This window comes from Muntiacus reevesi, chromosome 6, assembly GCF_963930625.1.
Source record: "Muntiacus reevesi chromosome 6, mMunRee1.1, whole genome shotgun sequence".
Lineage (NCBI taxonomy): Eukaryota > Metazoa > Chordata > Mammalia > Artiodactyla > Cervidae > Muntiacus > Muntiacus reevesi.
The window spans coordinates 92,865,264-92,887,123 of NC_089254.1; the positions used below are offsets into that span (position 1 = coordinate 92,865,264).

The 21,860-nt window shown below is 43.2% G+C and overlaps 1 protein-coding gene across 1 annotated transcript in view; it reads left to right on the forward strand.

The window, feature by feature from the left end:
* Positions 1 to 21,860, forward strand: part of LRGUK (leucine rich repeats and guanylate kinase domain containing) — a 96,613-nt gene that overhangs the window by 57,155 nt on the left and 17,598 nt on the right. The window contains exons 13-15 of the mRNA XM_065939815.1: positions 446 to 559; positions 3,288 to 3,489; positions 4,209 to 4,304. Of these exons, the coding sequence (XP_065795887.1) occupies positions 446 to 559; positions 3,288 to 3,489; positions 4,209 to 4,304 (412 nt within the window). The remainder of the gene's footprint in view (positions 1 to 445; positions 560 to 3,287; positions 3,490 to 4,208; positions 4,305 to 21,860) is intronic.

Sequence of the window (21,860 nt, forward strand, 5' to 3'; positions counted from 1 at the left end):
AGAGCAAGGCCTTTGGGAATGGAAGCTTTGCGGGGAGAGCTGGTGCACTGGGAGAGCCAAAATGGCTGAGACACAAAGTGAACTATTAGTTTTGCTTTCTCCGTAATGAAGGTTTATAGCACACGTTTGGCAGGAAGTGGGTCAGTGAGCAGAATGATCTGTTTACCATAAGCTTCATTGCCTTCACTCTCCTCTGACATTTGGTCAGCAGATTATCTCCAAAAGCCTTTTCTTTTTTTTTTTTTGCCAGCTAGGAATTCTGAATGAAATTTCTCCATCACAGTTTGATATTAAGTTTCTTAAACCCATTGTCATCCTTATGTAACTGCTAATATTTGTAAGTTTTATGGACTCATATAGAAAGAAGACATCACGTCATTTAATTTATATTAAATTCCATGATGGCAGCTGTTATTGGAAAGTCTTTTTACTTCTTCCCTTGCAGGGGAAATTCATTCTAACCTATAATTATGGTAATCACAAGTACGGATTAAGTAGGGACACCATAGAAGGTATCGCGAGGGATGGCTTAGCAAGCTGTGTTCATATGGAAATAGAAGTAAGTACTTTCCATTCAATCAATTTCTTTTTAGTGTGTAAAACTGTGTATATATTTGGGACTGGGGAGGAGGCTATGGTGTGCAGGCAGCACATTTCTAGGCCTGAAAGGAATGCATACAGAAGGTGAGATTTGGGGGGCATCCCTGGTGGTCCAGTGGTTGAGACTCCATGCTCCCACTGCAGGAGGCTCGGGTCTGATCCCTGGTCAGGGAGCTAAAATTCTGCATGCCACATAGCATGGTCAAAAAGTTAAAAAGTAATAATAATGTGAAATTTTAAGTTTTTAATTAGCTTAGCAAGATATAAATAACTCAACTGGAGTTAGATAACAAGACATCACCCAAATGCTATGGAATAAAACAGCCACTCAAGATTTATTTTCTGAGTTATTTCCTCTCTAAATTATCCCTTTTTCTTTTAAGAGCATGGTTCTCTGTTTCTATAAGTGATATCAGAGAAAATGCTTCCCACAGGGTGTGAAGGTCGTTCCCTGTCCTCACAGGACAGTGGCAGGTCCCTGCTGTTGAGCTTGTCTCTCCCTTCTCCAGGGGAGATGCCTAGGGTAGGCTGGTGTTTGATTTCAGCTGCTCACTGGTTACCATTTTCCATATATATATATATATTTTTTTTTTTTTTTAGCAATTTAGGCTTTCAGATTTCAGCAGATCTTTCTCTCTTCCCCAATATCCCGTCTTTCCACAGTGATCTTCTGGAGTTAGAATATACAGAAGCCTCTCTCAAATTGACTCCAGTGTAAAACCAGGAATATCCAACTCATTTGTTTTAAAAAATATGTAGTTATATTAAATATTTGAGATCTTCAAATACAGTTGATTTTTTTTCAAGTTACCTTCTCTGAACAGTGTAACATTTTTTTAGTCAGAAAGAAAAAAAGTGATTAAAAGGATCCCATTAGACCAAACACTCAGAAAACAAAATCTAGGTAAGTCAGGTATTCCGTTACTATCGACTACCTCTCCCTTAAATTTTTTTCCTCTCTGACTTTGAAGAGCAGGAGACTGTGATCCCTTTTTGGACTTTTGTGTGGGTCTAGGAGAAGAAAATGGCAACCCACTCCAGTACTCTTGCCTGGAAAATTCCATGGATGGAGGAGCCTGGTAGGCTATAGTCCATGGGGTTGCAAAGAGTCGGACACGACTGAGTGACTTCACTTTCTTTCTTTCTTTAGTTTCTTTTGGAGGAGGAAATGGCAACCCACTCCAGTGTTCTTGCCTAGAGAATCCCATGGACGGAGGGGCCTGGTGGGCTGCGGTCTATGGGGTTGCAAAGAGTCGGACACGACTAAGCAACTCACACACACACAGTCCCCACAAGGGCTTCCCTGGCGGCTCAGACAATAAAGGAATCCACCTGCAATGCAGGAGACCTGGGTTTAATCCCTGCACCTGAGAGATCCCCTGGAGAAGGGAATGACAACTTGGCCTCATATTCCTGGAGAATCCCTTGGCCAGAGGAGCCTGGTGGGCTACCCTCCAGGAGATAAGTGTTGCCTCGCTTCAGTGAAAGTGTTCACCTTTCTTCCAGCTCATTAATTTTTCTAACTTTAAAACCCTGCAGTTCTTATCTTCCTGCAATGGATTGGTTGTTCATCCTTGAGAAGGTTTACTTTGTTTCTATGCTAATTAGCCAGAACAACAACAACAACAACAAAGACCTTTCCCAGAAAATGTCTTCCTTAGAACAAGGCAGAAACAAAAAGTATGCATCTTTGAGTGCAGACACTCCCCAGCTCCAGTGACTACCTTTTTCCATTTCAGCGGTTCTGAGTTCTGGCTCCTGTTTTACTTTTTTTCTCCCTGAGAGCGTCCTCCTGCTCATTGCCAGGAGTTTGAGTCTATAAACCAGGCTTTATTCCTGGTTCTTCCCAGCTAAATCATTTTTCCAAACTCTCCTTGTCATTGACCCTTTTAGACACTGTTGGTTTTTTTTTTTTTTAAGTCTCTGTTTCTTCCCCTTGAATTTTTAAAAACAAAGATTTTGAACACTGAGTTAAACTACTGATGGTTGGATTGAGATGGAAGGAACTTCAGAGTCCATTTGAAAGAACTTGCATTTCACAGAGGAGTTGGCACAGAGTCACAGCAGCCGGCGAGCTGCAGTCCTGACCCAGGCCCCCGGTTCCTCAGCGCACTGCTGCCTACCGCTGCTTCCCTGCTTTGTGTGGGCTCCCGGTTACCAGGGTACCAGGAGCCTGGCCTTCCCATGCTCTGGGTACCGGCTGTGAGATGTAACAGGAGCCAGCCAGCCGCCAGGCTGCTGATTTAGGAACAGGAAGGGACCAAACTGATGACAGAGGGGAAACAGAGGAGCCTTTCTCTCTGGTAGGATCTGTCTCCTGCAGCTGCAAGGATGCCTTTTGAAAAGTAGAATTGAAATTGCTTTTCAGTTATAAATATGCAGTATTCGGTGAGCATACCTATTTGTCTCTAGCAATTTTCTTTTTTAACAGTCATGTTCCTTAGAATGGTTAAAGGATAACCAGGTAGGATGAATTCTCATTTTTCTAATGATAACGTAATGTTTGATTCACAGAGAGAAGTAACCCAATCCTGGGGAATTTTTAGGAAAACAATAGTTAATTATACAGAATAAACAAATTCTTCAGTACAACACTACTTATTAAACCTATGTTGTCACATATTCCCTAAATGATTTCTAAATTGTGTCTCTGTTTCTAATTTACTATCTTTTCTTTAAATACATAGGGTGTAAGAAGTTTAAAACATTCCTATTTTGAGCCTCGATATATCCTGGTGGTACCCATGGACAAGCAAAAATATGAGCGCTACTTGAGGAGAAAAGGATTATTCAGTCGTGTAGAGATTGAATTTGCTGTCTCCAGAGTGGACCTTTATATTAAAATTAATCAGGAATATCCAGGATACTTTGATGCAGTAATCAATGCAGGTCAGTAACTTTCAGCAAAGTTCTATTTTTGAAGTATAAGATCACTGGGGGAAAACCTGCTCCAGAGTATGTTCTTGTTGTTGACTGAAGGCTGTTTCTTACGGTTGTAGGACTGAGGTTGCTGACTGCTGGCTGGCTGGCTGCCAGGGGTGACTCTCAGTTTTTAGAGACTGATCTCAGGTCCTGTGCATGTAGCCCCCTCCTCTTTCAGGGCAGCAACAGCTCATTAAGTTCCTCCTCATGCTTCGAGTGTCCTCACACTTCTCCAAACAGAGAAGTTTCCTTTTATGGGGAATCATATGATTAGATTAGGCCCACCTGGATAATCTCCTTTTTGATTAGCCCAAACTCATAAATAACCCAAATTATTTATTACGATAATAAGTTATTTATTGGGATATTTTACTAGGATATTTATTATTAGGATAGTAAATTATTTATGAGGATCTTGATAAATAACCCTAATTACGTTTGCAAAAGTCCCTGATGCCATAAAACCACAGGAGTCATTGCTCATCAGATTCACAGGTTCTGCCCACACTCAAGGTGTGTGTGTGTGTGTGTGTGTGTGATTAAGCAAGGGTGAAGTGTCACTGGGTCTTAGAATTCTGCCTACCACGATATTCATGCAATTAGATCTAGCTAAAAAATTATTGCCACAGATTGGCTCTGTTTTGATATACGTCTGTTGCTGAAGTACCTTCTCTCCTCTGCTACAGATGATCTGGATGTTGCCTACCAAAAGCTGAGTAAGCTCATTAGAGGATACCTTGGGTTTTCTGAGGTAACTGCCACGAGTTTGGTTCCAACCACAGGTACGGTCCTGTCCCTTCCTGCCGCAACTTATTTTGTGTTGAAAGGAGAACAAATCCATGGGCTGTTATTTGAGGACTCATCAACCAGGCTAATGCTAGTTCTTTTTTTTTTTTTAAAGAAACAAAATTTATTTGTTTATTTGGCTGTGCCAGATCTTAGCTGTGGCATGCAGGATCTTTAGTTGTGCACACTCTTGGTTGTCACATGTGGGATCTGGTTCGCCGACCAGTGATCAAACCTGGGCCCCCTGCATTGGGAGCACAGAGTCTTAGACACTGGACCGCCAGGGAAGTCCTCCAAAGCTGGTCCTTACTCTTTAATCCCTGTCCTTCCTCTGGTGTTACTGTCCCCACAAGCAAGCTGTGAATCAGCCCCTCTGCATGTGTCCGTCTATTTGTCAGGGTGACCGTAATGGGTCTCAGAGGACTGTCCTTTGAGGATGTGCTGGTCAGTACCTTGCAGGCTGGTACTAGTAGATACGGGTCAGTCCCACGGTTCAGAACTCAGCCTTCTGGAAGTTTGGCTCCTTAGGGGCTGGGGTGGTGTTCTGCCTGACAGCATTGTTCAGTCCAAGAGATTCTTTCCCTCTTTGTTTGCGCTGCTCTGGTCCTCAAAATGTGGCCCTCCAGAGTATAATGGAAGAGGATGTGAGCCTGGGACAGGCTGATTCGCTGTTCTGAGCTTCAGTTTGCCCTCTTGTTAGATGGAGTTAATGCTCCCCACCTGCCTCACAAATCATGTGCAGCAAATAAAATGGGATATGTGAGTGCCTCTCCATGGAATCTAGGAATTCTAAAGCCCTAACTTAGAATTTCAGTACATGAGTATTTTGAGACGTCTTTAACAGTTTTCCCCCAAGTCCACCTTGCACCCATTAGGATGGCTACCACGAGAAAAAAACAAAACAAAAAATAGAAAGTGTACTGGCAAGGATGTGGAGAAATTAGAAATGTAAAATGGTGTAGCTGCTAAGGAAAACAGTATGGTGGTTCCTGAGAAAAGTTAAAAATAGGAACACCACCTGATCCAGTGATTCCACTGCCGGGTATATACCCAAAAGAACTGAAAGCAAGTTCTTGCACAGATATCTTTACATGTTCACAGCAGCATTATTCACAATAGCCAAAAAGTGGAGGTGACCCAAGCATTCATTGATGGATGAATGCATAACAAAATATGGTTTGTACATACAACAGAATATGATTCAGCCTAAAAAGGAAGGAAATTCTGACACCTGCTACAGCACGGATAAACCTTGAGAACATTCTGCTAAGTTAGAAAAGCCAGCCACAAAAACACATATACTGCATGATTCCAATTATATGAGGTACCCAGACTAGACAAATCATAGAGACAGAAAGAAGGAGGGTGGTTGCCAGGGGCTGGGAGAGAGAGAGGAACGGAATGTTGTTTAACCATGTCAGAGTTTCAGTTTTGCAAGAATGGAAAGAGTTCTGAGGATCAGCTGGAGAATGGTGTAGGTGTGCTTAATGGTATTGGACCATCCATTTAAAAATGGTGAAGATGGCAAATTTTAGGTTACAGGTGTTTTACTATCATCATCATCATCATCATCATCAAAGAATGCCCTCACGAAAGAAGTTCTTCGATGGACTGACCTTTATTCATGCTTGTGCACGCTAAGGTGGTCAGTCGTGTGGTTCAGCCTTTGTGACCCTGCCCAGTAGGACCTTGCTGGCTGGGTTGTGTCCTGGCCAGCCAGCAGCAGGTCAGGTCGCAGTTTTTGCCAAAGTTCAAACTGACCGTGTTGTTTTGCAACTCTACACACTTTCTCGAGGTGAGGTGCCCTTGGAATCCTGGAATGAGATTGGTGGGAAAATGGTAGCAGCCAACATATAATGACCAGCGTTTTCCTCCAGGGTGTGTCTCATAGGAGACAAGTGATAGAAAATGCCAGAAGAAAGTGCAGGCTGTGAAAGCGGGCACCCCTGGAGGAGGGAAGATTTCACTCAGTTCGTGGAGGGGCACGTCCAGTGAGGGGTGGGCAGTGTTCACCCTGCCTGGCTGCCCCCTCTGCATCAGGCTCTGTTCTTTAGAAAGCTTCGCCTATCCAGTTGTACTGTGTATCTCATGAGGCTTCCGTGGAAGCTCCATGTAAGTTTCTCTTGAGGAAATATGGCTCCCCTTGCTTTAAATCTTTGCTAGCCAGCCCAGCAACCTCTGATGTTTAATTTGGTCCCCTGCGTGGACCTGTCCCTATGGGGCTGTCCCCTAGGTGAGAGCACCCTGCCCCATCCCTGCACCAGGTCCATCTCCCATTGTAAATTAATAAGTTGGTGTCTCTGGCTTTTAAATCAGCCCCTCGTGGGTTGGGAGAACCATGAGTCAGCCCCGTGAGCCTGAGCAGTTCCGAGCAGCAGAGACCCAGGAGCACCGAGGGTACCTCTAAACTGCGACTGCCGAGCAGGACTTAGCACCAGGGCGATGGGGTGTGGGATGTGGCCACCCCCCGGCCCCCCCCAACACAGCTCATCTTACTCTGCAGCCATCAGGAACACTGACTGGTGATTGCAATGTGCCATTTGGCAAATTAATAGACCAGATAATGTGTGCATAAGGAAATAGACTTCTGTTTTAAATGATTTTATGAAACTCCATTTATTTGGACTAATTAGGTTAGACCTATCTGATTTAATGAAAAGCATGACTTCTGGAATTTGGGGAAGTGTTCTCACTCTCTGATACATTTAATACCTGAAATCGGACCGTCCAGTTATTGACTAATAGAGTCCCAGCTTCTAATAGTAGATGGGAGGGTTTGTACTTACTATATCAAATCATTGGCCTTGATAGACCCCAGTTTTCCTGACAGGCTTACTATTTGGAAAATCATGTATTTTCTTTAGGAGTCAAACACTCTATATGATTTATGCAGTTTGTCTGCAGAAGAAGGTATTTTTTTCAGCTGATGGTTTAAGGATAAATTTGCACATAAAGTGATTTTGTGGAGGCCAGATATTATTCAAGTATTTAAAAATTCTAATTAACACAGTCCTCATTAAGAAGCTTATACATTGTCCCTAGTGGCCCAAGAGTGGAGCCAGCGGCCCCTCTGAGTCTCCGGGCGGCGAGGTGCGCGCCAGGGAGCGTGGAGCAGATGGTAACAGGTTCACTGCAGGAGAGCAAGGCTTCGCCATAATCACCTTAAGATGAACCTCGTGACTCCCTGAGAAGGGTCCAGAGCACCAGAGGGTCACTGCCACAGGCTCAGCTGGCTCACAATTCTCGGCCTCCCTTCTGAGCTGGGTCACTCTGAGTTAAAGTTCTGTGGTTTAGGTATATCTATATAAAGACTTTCCTTACTTTCATGCATGTAAATGGAATCCCGAAAAGCAAAACTCCATAATTTTAGTACGGTGGAATCACTTTCATGTATAATTGAGCTGTCAGAGGTAAGAAATTGAAATTAAAAATATTTAAGAGTCTATGAAGCCAATTTTGCCTTAGCAATTAAAAAATTGAACTGGAAAGAGGAAACCTCAGTTTTTCATTCAAACTTTCACCAATAATCATTAATTTGATTAACATTCCCTTTTCTAAGAAGCAAAACCCAATACAACTATATATAATATTCTGGAACACATTAAAATCTATTCTTCCAGAGCTGAGGTTTTCTGCAATGGGCCTGAACTGTCCATCTGTACGGTCAGCTTCACTGTGCACTGCAGACAAAAATCTGATGGCCAATGGTGTTTTCATAGAAGCAGTGATCCTCTGTCAATGCAAATGGAAAATGATTGCCAAACATTTGAATTGCTAATACATAGCTTTATCTTTAGTAATTTCATGTTACTAATTTGTACTTGAGAATGCAATTTTAAATTCTACACTTAATGATGTGAGAGTGGAATGATGTAAAGAAAGTAAGTCCAGTTTTTATCAGTTCTGAGTATAGCAGCCCATCAGCCCAGACCCACAAGTGCAGACCTTCACTGGAGGAGAGACTAGTTCAATTTTCATTTAGTGCGTGTAAATATAAAATAATAACTTTGGGCACAGAGTAACTGTAAACCCTCAAGTTCTTTAGTTGTTCTGTCTCTCCATCATGTCCAACTCTTCCCCAACGCATGGACTGCAGCACACCAGCCTTCCCTGTCCTTCGCTATTTCCTGGAGTTTGCTCAAACACATGTCCATTGAGTCGATGATGCCATCCTATATCAATTAAGGTACAGAATTGCCTCCCCCCCACCCAACAATACAGGTAATATTCATTTCTAAACCAGGGAGGTTAAAAAAAAATCCTGAGTAAACAATATAATGTGTATAAAATAAGGGAAAACTCACTATATTCACAACCCAGTATATGTGGTTTCTTTTGTCTCTTTACAAGTGATTTCTGGAATTGTCAGTACTTCCAGTAAAGCTTTTAAAAAGCTGATCCAACCACCACCCTGAGTTCTCACTACAGAGATCATAAAACAACATTTTATTTGAAAATCATTATTCAGAATTCTGACTAATGATAGAGAAAAATGATGATGGCGATGATGAGTCTAGCAAGGGGAAAACTGAGCAATTTACTAGTCCATAAAGTGGTGCCTTTATCTCTAATGAGGGGCCTGGTATCATTTGCCAAGTTATATGAATGGTTAAATTGTGAAAGTGGGGCGGAAAAATCCTTGTGTATCTGATTATTGGAAACCAGGAGGGCTCAAAGAATTTTCAGTGTTGGATTTCACCATTCTTAGAATTTTTTTTTTAAATACTTTTTATTGTGGTTAAAACATGAAATTTGCCATTTTAACCGTTTTAAGTGTATGCCTTAAAGGTATCATTTATATTCACAATGTTGCAAACCATAATTACTACCTATTTTAAGTATTTTTCATCACCATAAACAGAAACTTTTTACCCATTCAACAATAACCAACACCCCACCCCTGGGCCCTGGTAACCTCTAATCTACTTTCTGTCTCTATGAACCTGCCTGTTCTAGATATATTTTTTAACTGTTGTATTTTATTTTAACCTTGTTTCTTGACTAAGTTCGTATTTTAATTTATAACTGTTATAAACTAGGATATTAAGAATGATGAACAGGGCCGCCCCTCAGAAAATTTGCCCACATGGCAAAATTTTCCTTGACCCCCTTCTCCTTCCTGTCCCTGGTTACCTCTGACTTGACTGGATGCACGGGGTGCACACCCAGACTAGGAGGTTCAGAGAGAACCCGGAGTGGTCTGAACGCGTCCCGCATTGTGGCAGGAGAGGGACTGGTGGCCAGGAGCCCGGTAGGCTCCTGGAGATGGACCACTCTGGGCTCCCCTCAGAGGTCTGATGTGGTTTGGCCTCTGAGTAGCCAGTCTCCCCCAAGGTCAGCTGAGGCTGGTTTCTTGAAGGCTGTTCCAGACTGGAGTGCCGCCTCTGACCACTAGCCTTTCAGAGCCGTGTCCTAAAGACTGGGTTACAGCGATCCCTGGGCCACCAGAATACACCAGGGGTCCTGTCCTGAACGAGTGCCTGCTGAGGTGATTGTGTCCAGGAGACCGGACTCACGTGTGCTCTCATGCAGGTGACTGAAGAAGGCAGCCCCTCTCTGCAACATCGGCACGGATGTTGGCCTCTGGGAGTCACCTTTGAAGCCAGGGTGGACCTGATGGGAAGAGGTTGCCCTGGGGGGGTGGGTGGAGTGGAGATGGAGTAGCAGCTTGGACGGTGGAGCCTCAGGTGCCATGTCCCTGAGCCCTGGCACCTTGTGGGATCCCACTGGATCTGTTCTTTCCTTCCTCCCTCCATTCATCACTCACTGAGTGCCTTCTGAGCTTCTGCACCATGCTGGGTACTCATCACAGAGCTCGCAGTTTCTTTATGGGACAAGGAAAAAGGCCACTGAACAGGGAAACCAATCGGACTTGGTCTGGCTTAGCTGTCCATCCTCTAGTTTCTACTGTGAAAAGCAGCGTTGACCTCTAAGCTGGTGAAATGAAAATGTCACTCATTTAGAAAATATTCTGGCCCATTCTCAGACCTGAATATAAATGTCAGTTCTGTGAAGAAGCCGCTTCATGTTTATTCATAAACGTTTATGCTTTCATTTGTCTAAAAATTACTCTGCATGCGCAGTCGTTTCAGTCGTGTCTGACTCTTTGCGACCCCATGGACTGCAGCCTGCCAGGCTCCTCTGTCCATGGGATTCTCCAGGCAAGAATACTGGAGTGGGTTGCCATTTCCTCTTCCAGGGGATCTTCCCAACCCATGAATCAAACTCGCGTCTCTTATGTCTCCTGCATTAGCAGGCAGGTTCTTTACCACTAGCACCACATGAGAAGCCCCAAAATTGTTCTGATTCCCTTAAATAAGAGAATTGTACTCACTTAGTATACCAAGGAGGAAGGATCGTTAAATTCTTCTATATTGTAATTTTATTCTTTTCAAGGTCCTATGTGCATCAACAAACCGAGGAAAGATATTTTTGGTTATTAATTTCTAAAGTTACATTGTTGCATTTGTTAAGATGTTTTCTAGCTAACTTCTTTTTATGTTAAAGCAGGAGCTCCCTCTAGCAAGAAGACTGCCTCTGGGGTGCCAGCACACTTGGTTCCATCCCCAAGGCGCTTGGCAAAACTGCAAGCGGATGGCCAGGTAGCAGAGCATCTCTCTGGAATGCAGATCCCCACAAAGATCCCTGAAAATCAGAGCCTAGCTCCCTCCCAGAACCAGGAGCTGACTCAGGAGGGAGCAGCCCCTCAAAAGCGGCTTTCTCCCGAGAGCCAGGTCGGCACTGAGCCTCCTGCAGAGCCCAGCCCGTCAGCACCTGGTCTTCCCCAGAAGGCCCAAGACTTATCCCCAAACCGGAAGGAAGGCGATGCTCAACAATCAGCTCTTTCTTCAAAAACAGCAACCACAAATCTGCCTGAGAATGAGGCCCGGACATCCGAGGTGAAAGCAGGTGAAGAGGGGCAGCCTGCCACCACTCCTTCCCAAGGGCCTGTTCAGCATCCTGACCCACCGCCAGCCCAGGGCCCTCAGCTGGCTCAGGATGAAGAATCAGGGGAGGCCAGGGTAACCCCCAGCAGCCCTCCCGGCTCTGAACTTCCACAGGGATCTGACCCAGCATCCTTCGGCCCCCAGGGAATCCAGGAAGGGGAAACCGGGTCAGCCATCCTGCCAGCCAGCAGTTCCCATCATGATCCTCCGAGAGATCCCTCTGGCCCTGACGAGGTCATGCCTGGACCACCTCCGGGAGACTCTCAAGAACCTTCCGAGCAGGGTGTCCCCAAAGCAGAGGTTGCCCGGGTCGACACACCTTACCCAGAAATGCCACATCCCCAGGACTCAACAGATACCCCACAGACCCAGGACAGGGGGGACCCCATGACTCTGACTTCCAGAAGCTGGCTGGCTCCCACCAGGCTGCCCCAGCCCCGGATCCTTGCTCCGTTCCAGAGTCGGAGGCCCACGCCCAAACTCCTGTCACCCAGCAGGGACGAGGCCCTCGGAACAGCCTCAGATCAAACCATGACTCCCTCTCCCAGGCCCCTGCTAGCTCAGGACAGAGACCCCAGTAAACTTCCTCTTATCAGCTCCCCACATTCCAAACAGCCCCCCAACCCGAGCCCCCATCAGGGCCCCAGCCCCCAGCAAGTCCAGGAAGAGAAAGTCCGGGAGGTGAAACTGCCTCTTATCAGCCCTCCAGTGCAGGAGCCATCAGCTGCTCCCCACCCACCCCAGGAAGGGGAGACCCACTTAATCAAGCTCCCCCGAATTTCCACTCCTTTCTCAGAACAGCTGCCTCAGAACATGGCTCCTTCTGATTCGAGGTCTGCCAAGGAAAGGCAGACTCCCAAGGCAGGCCACTCCTCCAGCAAGAAGATTCCAGATACGCATGCCTCACCCCCAAACCACGAGCCAGGACAGCCCACAGGAGCTAGGAAAAAAAAACTTCCTGGCCACAGAGAGACAGCTAAAGGGCCCGCACACCTGAAAAGGGCGCCACCTGGAGGCCACCGTGCAGCCTTGCAGCCAGAATCCCAGAGGAAGTCAACCCCCCTCAAGCCCCCCAGACACCCCAACTCCAGCCTTCCCCGGAGCCCTCAAGGGAATCGGAGAGGAAAAGTCCAGACACCAGACATTCCTGAGCCACCCAACACTGAACCAGTGCCTAAAGATGCCCAAGTCCAGGAAGAGAAAAGGGAAAACGTACTTTATTCCAGGAAAAAGGTCCATGCCAACCTCCCTGCAGATGACCTGGTTCAGAAGGGAGCCGGGTCAAAGAAAGGACCGGCTTTGAAAAGACAGGATTCTGGAGGATTATCTCAAGAAAATACAACTACCCTCAGCGGTGATCAAGCAACTCCAGAAGGTCAACCCCCTCACAGGAGAACCCCCCAGAGTGAGGAGGTCTCTGCAGAGTCAGCATCAGAGGGCTCTGCTGCCTGCGAGCATCCGAGGAGAAAAAAAGAGGATCACAGAAGGAGTAGGTCTCAGACAGGAGAGACTTCTTCGGATCCTCCAGAGCAGGACGGCATGGTCCCCATCCAGCAGACTGTTAAAGACACGCAAGCAGAGCAGGGAGCAAACCACACTGGGCCAAGCTCTGTCCAGAGGGACTGTGCTTCCAGGCAGCAAACCAAAGAGAGAGGCACCTGGAAACACAGGGGAGCCCCAGGGAACATCAGCCCGGCTGCACCCCAGAACCAGGCATCTGCTGGGGAGCAGGGCAACTGGAAGGGAAGGCTTCGAGCTCGGGGCAGTCAGAGCACCAAGGTGTGAGCCGTCCCGGGGCCACCAGGGCATTGACATCTGTGCCCCCTAAAGCCATGGAAAGCTACGGTCGGCCCTACAGTCTATATAGCAGCTTCCTCCTGCAATCCCTAGTCAGTGTAGCTGGGAAGGCCTACCACTGGATTCTTAGAAGGCAGCCTATCTGAACACTTCAGTATCTCCTTTGAGGCTTGCCATCGCAGCCTGGAAAAGCAGCCCTGTGGTGGTGGGGTATGCCAGCAAGTGGTTCCCCTGCTCCAGCAGATAGAGCAGGTCTGAAGGGTTGGTATCAGCAAAGATGCTTTGTGTCCAGACTTACATGAATTCCAACATGATTGTAGGCTCTGTCTGAAGCAATGCCTTATAGCCACTAATTTTCTTTTGTTGCTGTTCTTCAGTTGCTCAGTTGTGTCCAACTCTTTGTGACCCCATGAACTGCAGCACGCCAGGTTCCCCTGTCCTTCATCATCTCCCAGAGTTTTCTCAGACTCGTGTCCATTGAGTCGGTGATGCCATCCAACCATCTCATCCTCTGTCGCTCCCTTATCCTCTTGCCCTCAATCTTTACCAGCTTCAGGGTCTTTTCAAGTGAGTTGGCTCTTTGCATCAGGTGGCCAAAGTATTGGATCTTCAGCATCAGTCCTTCCAATGACTATTCAGGCTTGATTTCCTTTAGCATTGACTGGTTTGATCTCCTTGCAGTCCAGGCGACTCTCAAGAGTCCTCTCCAGCACCACAATTTGAAAGCATCAATTCTTCGATGCTCAGACTTCTTTATTGGGAAAATTCAGTCTAGATTAGCAAATTCTCTTACACTTCTTGCATTATCAAGGGTTCAAAAGCAAAAAGAACTCTGAGAAAGGAATCCTTTGTAGTTTCTTGGTCTCTCCCACAAACATTCCAATCCCACAGGTTTTTTACATCCGTGACAAGTGATCGAGTGCTTCAGATTTGTATTGGCATGTACTGCCTGAAACTGACTTTATTTGAAATGAACACCTTCTTTCTCTCTTTGAACTGGAACCCCATGTAAATTATTCCATGCCTTCATTATGCCTAACCAGCTGGCTAAAAGAATTAGGAGGGAGAAAATTGAGGCAAATCAGTTTTTTGTTTATCTGTTCATACCATCAGGATTCTTTTGCTGGCGAGTGTCAGGAATCGAACCTGAGCCAGCTTACACAAATCTTATCAGAAGGGAGGGGAATATCTCACAAAGCCAAACTGGGGAGGGCAGAACGGCAGAAGAACCTCAGAGAGCCTGGGGAGCATTTCAACACATCCAAAACTCGTCATCTTCAGGATTTTCATCATCTACTGGACTCTTCTCCTCTCCTAGACTTCTGTCATCTCCAGGACTCTTCCCATTTCTCATCTCTGTTTTTGCCTCCATGCTGGCTTCATTCTCTATGACATAAATGACTCTAAATCAGTTTCTGCACTTGGCAGGAAATATGACCATCAGTCACTCCTAAAATTTACATTTGGTTTTACATCTGGCAGCTCCCACTATCAGGGAGGGGTTAGCTCAGGTGCCCCTTGATCCAAAGATTAAAATATACATATATATTTTTTATTTTTTCAGGGATGTTCTCTGGCCTAATGTGAGTCAGATGCTCATTTTTCAGCCTGTCTACTCTGGCTGGGGACAGGGGCACATTTAGATATACTCAATAAGTTCCTTTCTGTGAATTGCATCATTCACATGAAAGAGAATAACTAAGCAAAGCAGCCAGTCTAAGATCTGACTCTGAAGAATTTACAAGACAGTCAGTGAGTGCTCTTACTGTGTGTTTGGTATCATACTAAACTGTGTTTGGTATCTCATGTTTTAAAAATGTCATTGATGACTACGTTACCTGTAGCCTGTATAAATATGTCTTTATCTTATACAAAAGGCATGTCTTACCTTAACACATATCCCCCCAAATTGTATGTAGGTCAAGTGTTACTTCAAGTGCAGTAGAGAAAATTGATATTTTTTACAATCCATGGTTCAGGACTCCTCTTGTATGATTAAGAGCCTGTGATATACTAATAATTACCCTCGGATTTATCTGGTTTGTCCAAGATGCAATTAATAAGGTGAATTTTTTTTTAACATATCATAACTTATTTTTATGAAGTTAGTTCAAGTCCTCCGACAAACATGGATTGAGTACTTCATATATGCCAGACACTTTGATAGTTTCTACATAGAATGAGATGATGAGGACACTTCAAGGACCTCTGTCTCTTATCAAGGGAGACAGATAAGAGGGTTCATTACAACACCGTGTGATTGGGGCAGCTGGAGGCCCTGCAGCATGCAAGGGTAGGGTTAGCACCAAATAGAGAAGAAAACTCATTTATTAACTTTTCCAGAATGTCACGAGAAGAATACTAAGGAAGGACACTGATTCAGCCTGGGGTGTGAGAACTGGATGAGAAAACATTTCCAAGAGGAAGTTACCCTTCAGCTAAGTCCTCAAGGTTGCAGAGTAGTCAGCAGGCTGACAGGCGAGGAGGGAAGTTCTTTCAGAAGGGAACAGCATATGCCTGAGCTTGGAGGTAAGAGCAGGCATGGCATCTTCTAAGGACCCAAATGTCAGGAGAGCTGTAGGTATATGTAGATATTTATAGATCCAAAGGGCACTCCGTGCTATGCTAGTGAGCCTGCAACTTGATCTGTTAGAAAACGGTGGGGAGCCATTGAATGGTTAAATGTTTTATCTTAGGAGGCATCTAGTCAGCATAAAGGATCACTTTAAGGAGGGCGATACAGATAGCCGGAACACTGACAGGAAAGCTGTTGAGTTAGCCCTGACACGATGCTAAGGGGCTGAAACAAAGCACATTGTTGAAGGAATGGGCAGATTCGAGATATTTGGACTGGATGTAGGAGGAGTGCAGAGTGTGAAAGAGGGGAGGAAAATCAGGATAAGCACCCATTTTTTTCTGACCTGCATTTTAGAGGCACAAATACCTCACTTAGGTAAAAACTGTTAGAAATTGATTTGGTTTCCTCCTTGAGCAGCTGTTTTGGAGGCTCATTAAGGAATTCAGGACTGCATCTTCATTAGGGCTCTAATGCAAAATAAGATGCCAAGTTTCCCATCTTCTTTTTTTTTTTTTTTTTCCCATCTTCTAAATTGGAAGAAGCTCTAGCATCCTTCCCTAGGGTCCATGATGGTGTCCAGTTTGTGTTTTGGTCATATAAACATCTCCGAGTCAGTGCAGCTGGATATTTTGTCTGTGGTTCAAGGAAATGAGTAGAAAAGATTGTCATCTCCTCTCTCAGTGTGAGATTTTTAACAGCTGTTATTGATTTTCTTGGCATCAGGGACACTTCTGCTTTTTAATCATAGAATATAAATATTTAAAAATTGTCATTTTCCATCTACATTTACAAACAAAGTTCATATCACTTTCATTTGTTTTGTGCCTTAGCAAAGTGATTTTTATGGGGAAAAAAAAACAACGCTGTGGACTTTGGTCTCTATTAGCTAATATAGTCCTCAGCTTTTTAGAAGAAGTCTGGTACCTAGTATTCAAATCAACAGAGGTAATAGTTCCACGGGGTGCCAAGAGCCTTCTTCAAATATTTAAAGAGCTAAATCAGTTATTTCCAAATCTCTAAAGATAATTGGGCAAAGGGTAATTTGGCAATTTACAAAAGAGGAAATGAAAATGGACAAAAACTTATGTCAAAAGGTATTTAACTTTCACTGTCACCGTAAGTCAAAGCAGATATTTTAGGGGTACCAAAATGGCAAAGATGGAAAACGAATGAATGGCTAGTCTTGGTGAGGCTGAAGGTAAATGCACTTTCGGTTTCATCACTAAGAAAGTAAATGGGCACAACTTCTCTGGAGGCAGCTTCACAGTGTCTGTCAAAGCCTTCAAATGTTGCATCTCTTTAACCTACCAATTCTAATCCAAGAATTATTGTAAGGAAATAATTTATGCACAAGGATATTCATTTTAATGTCTTTGTAATAAAATCTGGAAAGAATTTAGCCAAAATGGGCTTATAAAAATAAGCTATGGGCAAAAACTTCTGGTACAGCTGTATGTTGCCATTATAATCATGTTGTAGAAGAATTGTGGAAGAGGAAAATATCTGTTACATCTTAAGAAGAACAAGGTGGCGCTAGTGGTAAAAAACCCGCCACCCAACGTGGGACATGTAAGAGACGTGGGTTCTATCCCTGGGTTGGGAAGGAGGTTTCAATCCTCCAGAGGGATCCCCCCTGGAGGAGGGAATGGCAACCCCCTCCAGTATTCTTGCCTGGAGAATCCCCATGGACAGAGGAGCCTGGCAGGCTACAGTCCATGGGGTCGCAAAGAGTCAGACACGACCGAAGAAATAGCATGCACACACAAGAAGAAAGCAGGTTAAGGAGGCATTGCTAGTATGGTTTCAGTTGTCAGCTCTGGATTGTTACATTGGGGGTAATTTTAATTTTCTCTTTTATGCTTGTTAGTATTTTATAAATTTTCTACAACAAACCTGTGTTTATTCAGAAATAATTGTATAGAACTAAATTCCCACACCTGAAAGGCTGTCCTATGGAAGCAGCCCCCTAATGTTCTATTTCAATTCGATAATGAGAACTTTCTAGGACTCAGAATCATGTCCAGAGGAGCAGACAGGCTCTCTTCTCAGAACTTAGATTCTCTGTGATGGGAAGCTTACAGAAAGCCTCTCAAGGCTGGGTGGTTAGTTGGACTGGATGAATGTAAGGTTCCTTTTATAATCTCTGATCTGTTCATTACAACTGGCTCTCTGTGCTGGCTCTTGATGAACCCAGTGGCCTCTTTTATTAAACAGCTTAATGCTAGAAGATTGCAGGTCATATTCACTAGATCAGTGACTTTCAAACTTTCCAGTCCAAAACCTGTATCTAGGAGTATAACTCATGATACCACAACCTACATAGAAACACACCTAGGAAACAAATGTATGATGAAGTACCTTCACTGTGGCAATAAAGTCTGATACTTCCTATTCTACTCAATCTTCATTTTTTAAACTGCTACTCATGACCTACTCCACTGATTTCATAATTTAGTCTGCAGCCTGCAGTTTTTGAAAGACCCTGGGCTGAGTGCCCTGGAGCTTTGCTGTGGGGCTCTTCTCAGAGGCCAACCAACCAGATGCTTCTCTGCTCAGGTTGTCTTCAGGTGAGGTGGGATGGACTGGCATGATTTATACTGAATTATTTTCTGTGGCAATAGAAGGATTCAGTGTATTAGCAGTTACGCTCTTTGTCAGTGTTAGGGCTCTGGATAAGGTATATTGAAATTTTTTATGCATAGTATAAACTCTTTATGTTAAGCTGAAAAAAATAATCTTGCTCAATAGCATTTTAACCACTAAGTCCTTAACTGGTTGCTTTACCTTTTGCTCCATGACAACACTGAAGGCCACCTTGTTGCTATAAAGGTTTGTCCAGATCATAGTGTGTCTGTAAATGAATGTAATTACTTGTTTGAAAGTGTTAGTCGCTCAGTTGTGTCCGACTCTTTGAGACCCCCATGGACTGTAGCCCGCCAGGCTCCTCTGTCCATGGAATTCTCCAGGTGAGAATACTGCAGTGGGTACCCATTCTCTTCTCCAGGGGATCTTCCCCGCCCAAGGATCAAACCTAGGTCTCCTGCATTGCAAGCAGATTCTTTACCAGCTGAACCACCAGGGAAGCCTCAATTAACTGCTTGGTTCAACTTAAAGATAATCATTCCAGAAATCTTATTTCTTTATTGACCAGGCGTTCAGAAAAGAGAAGAAGAAGAGACTGTTTCTTTGTGTTGATGATAAATAATGTTAGACTGCCAAAACTTTCATCTCGAAGGTGATTATGAGAAAGCAGTCCTGATTAGCAAAAGCTGGAGATCTTTTGTTTGTTTTTTAAGTTTGTAACCTTAGAAATCCATGATTGCAGAAAACATTTGAGTCAAAATTATAATTGGAAATTCCAATTCCAGTGCAATCTAGCTGTGTGACCTTAGGCAAATTACAAAGCTCTCATGTATAAAATGGAGATACTAGTAGTATCTGTTTGCAAGATTATTGTGAGGATTAAATGAGCTAATCTATTGAAAAATACCCAGAACAATGTCTGGCACATAGTAAGTACTTATATGCGTGTTTGTACATTAACATGTAAGCAGCAAATATTTTTTTTCTAATATCATCTTATCCTCATTTGGAAAGGACAACATTATTCAAACTAGGTGGAAATACTTGGCAACTGATGTGGTTTTCTCGTAGGGCTTTCCAGGTAGCTCAGTGGTGAAGAATCTTTCTGCCCAGTGCAAGAGACTCAGGGGACTTGGGTTCAGTCTCTGGGTGGGGAAGGTCCTCTGGAGGAGATACGGCAACCCACTTCAGTGTTCTTGCCTGAGAATCTCATTGACAGAGGAGCCTGGGGGGCTACCGTCCATAGGGTCGCAAAGAGTCAGACATGGCTAAGTGACTTAGCATGCATGCACACACAGAAAAGATTTGTAATAGCACCTGAAACATAGTGTGCTCAGTAAATGTTATCTATTTTTTTTTTTGCCATTATTATGTCATTGATAATATCAAAGGCGTTTATGTTCCACGTTTCAGGTTGGTTCAATCGTAAATGCCATCAAGGTATATGATTGAGGGAGAAACTACCAGACAGTGGGTATTTTGGTTTCTCTTTGTGGTAAATGGAAGCAAAGACTGGCTTCTATGAGCTACCAGATCTAAAGTCCCTTAGTTTACAGGGACAAAGATAGCAAAGGTAAGAAATAAAAGAAAGATATATTTGCTTGAGAAGTGACCAATGAAATAACATCTTTGAAAATGTTGTTCTTAAAGGATGAGCCCTTGCAAGCAGAGACCACACTTAGTCAAGGTGGGATGTAGGATTGGGCAGAAATCACATCAGAAATTTAGTTCTCAAACATTTTGCTCCAAGGAGAGGAAAACTTTAATCTGTATTCAAGCTTCCTAAAGGTTTTCATCCTATTTCCTGCCAACCATAGCTACTCTTTCCTTCTCCTCTCCTTTTCCCAAATACTATACACATCCAGATTTTATTCATAATTTCCACTCTTGAATTTATCTGCCCTACATTTTATCTGCTTCAGAGTGTCATTTAACTACTTCCTGATAAACTCATCCATTTTAAAAAACCCTGAAATTCAGGGTAATGTTATTATATGTTTCATTTAGGACATTCTGGATACAGTGTCTAAATACTGAACCCATTAGTTCAACTCTGCTGAAGATATTTCAAAATATGGAGTTCAATGGATAGAAGCATTCTTTTTGTACCTCATAATTTCTTAGAAGATACATTCACATGCTTTCCTTTATGATGTAAAATCTGTTCTCTGTTTAAATAACTGCTTATTCCTTTGATTGGACAGTAAAGAATTTAGCACTTTACTATTAGAATAGTTTAGTACAGTACTCTTTTTATCATGTATAACATGAACATTATTACTATATTTTTAGACTCATAGCTTTCTACAACAAAAGCTTATTTTGCTATGGAAAATTATTATGGATATTATGTGAAATGATTGTTTTTCTAGTTGCAATTATTCCTTTCTCAGAAGAACTGATAGATAAGACTTTAAAGATTTAAATCTGCCCTGGAAAAAATGGCTTCTTTAGGCCCCATTGGTTTGTGTTAATACTTTCTAATGCACTGAGCAGTTTTCCACTACAAATTGTGTAACTAGCCTATTAAAAATAAATAAATAAATATTTTAAATTGTGTAGCAGATTATTGCGCTTTAATTTGTTTCTGGTCCTTTTTATGGTTACATATTTCAGCATTGAAACTTTCACAGAGATTTTTGTAGCTATTTGCATTTTACATATGTATATGTATTTAATCATGGTAGGCATATATTACTCTTGCTAATTAAAAAAAAAACCTCACTCCTACCAAAATAAACATGCTTTTTAAGCCCCATTTGAGTGGGGAAAGAAAGGAATGATTCTGGCTGTCTGAGGACTTTCGTGTGAAAATTAAAGCCTACTTCCAAGTCATACGTTTCCATGTGTTTTCAAAGAGAGACAAACTCTGGTGCCGATTCATTTATTTTGTTGTTGTTGCAAAGTTTTATTTAATTGTTTTAAAAAAATATGTATACTTAAAAGTGTTCAGGAGCTTCCCTGCTGGCTCAGGGTGGAGAATCTGCCTGCCAGTGCAGGACACATGAGTTCAATCCCTGGTCTGGGAAAATCCCACATCCTGCGGAGCAACTAAGCCTGAGCCCTGGAGCCCAGGAGCTGCAACTAAGCCCACGTGCCACAATTACTGAAGCCCTCGCATCTTAGAGCCCATGCTCTGCAACCAGAAAAGCCACCACAATGAGATGTACACAGCTCGAGCGTAGCCTCTACTCTCCGCAACTAGAGAAAAGCCTGTGCAGCAATGAAGACCCAGCACAGCCAAAAATAAAGAGAAAAAATAAGTGTTCAGTCTCATGTCTTTAGACAATAGAGTGACTTAGTTGCTTTGCTAAACAAGCAATCTTACAGCTATAGAAAAATTGGTTATTGAAATAGGGATTTTTATTTTTAAAAATATTTGCAATCTGACTCCCAAATTCTAATTTTATTACTAGTTATTAAAATGACTATGTGCCTATGATATCAGATCATCAACATTTTTTCTTTCCACCTTTTTTTTGCAGTACAAGGTCTTATTTCGTTTGTGTAATAATGTGTTATGAAATACACACAAATGTTTTATCTTAGGTACATGGCTTCTATTGCAATCATTATTTGGTTGGATTCTGTGCTCATTTTTTAAACATCTTATATAAATATTATTTTAATTCACTCCAAAAGGGTGT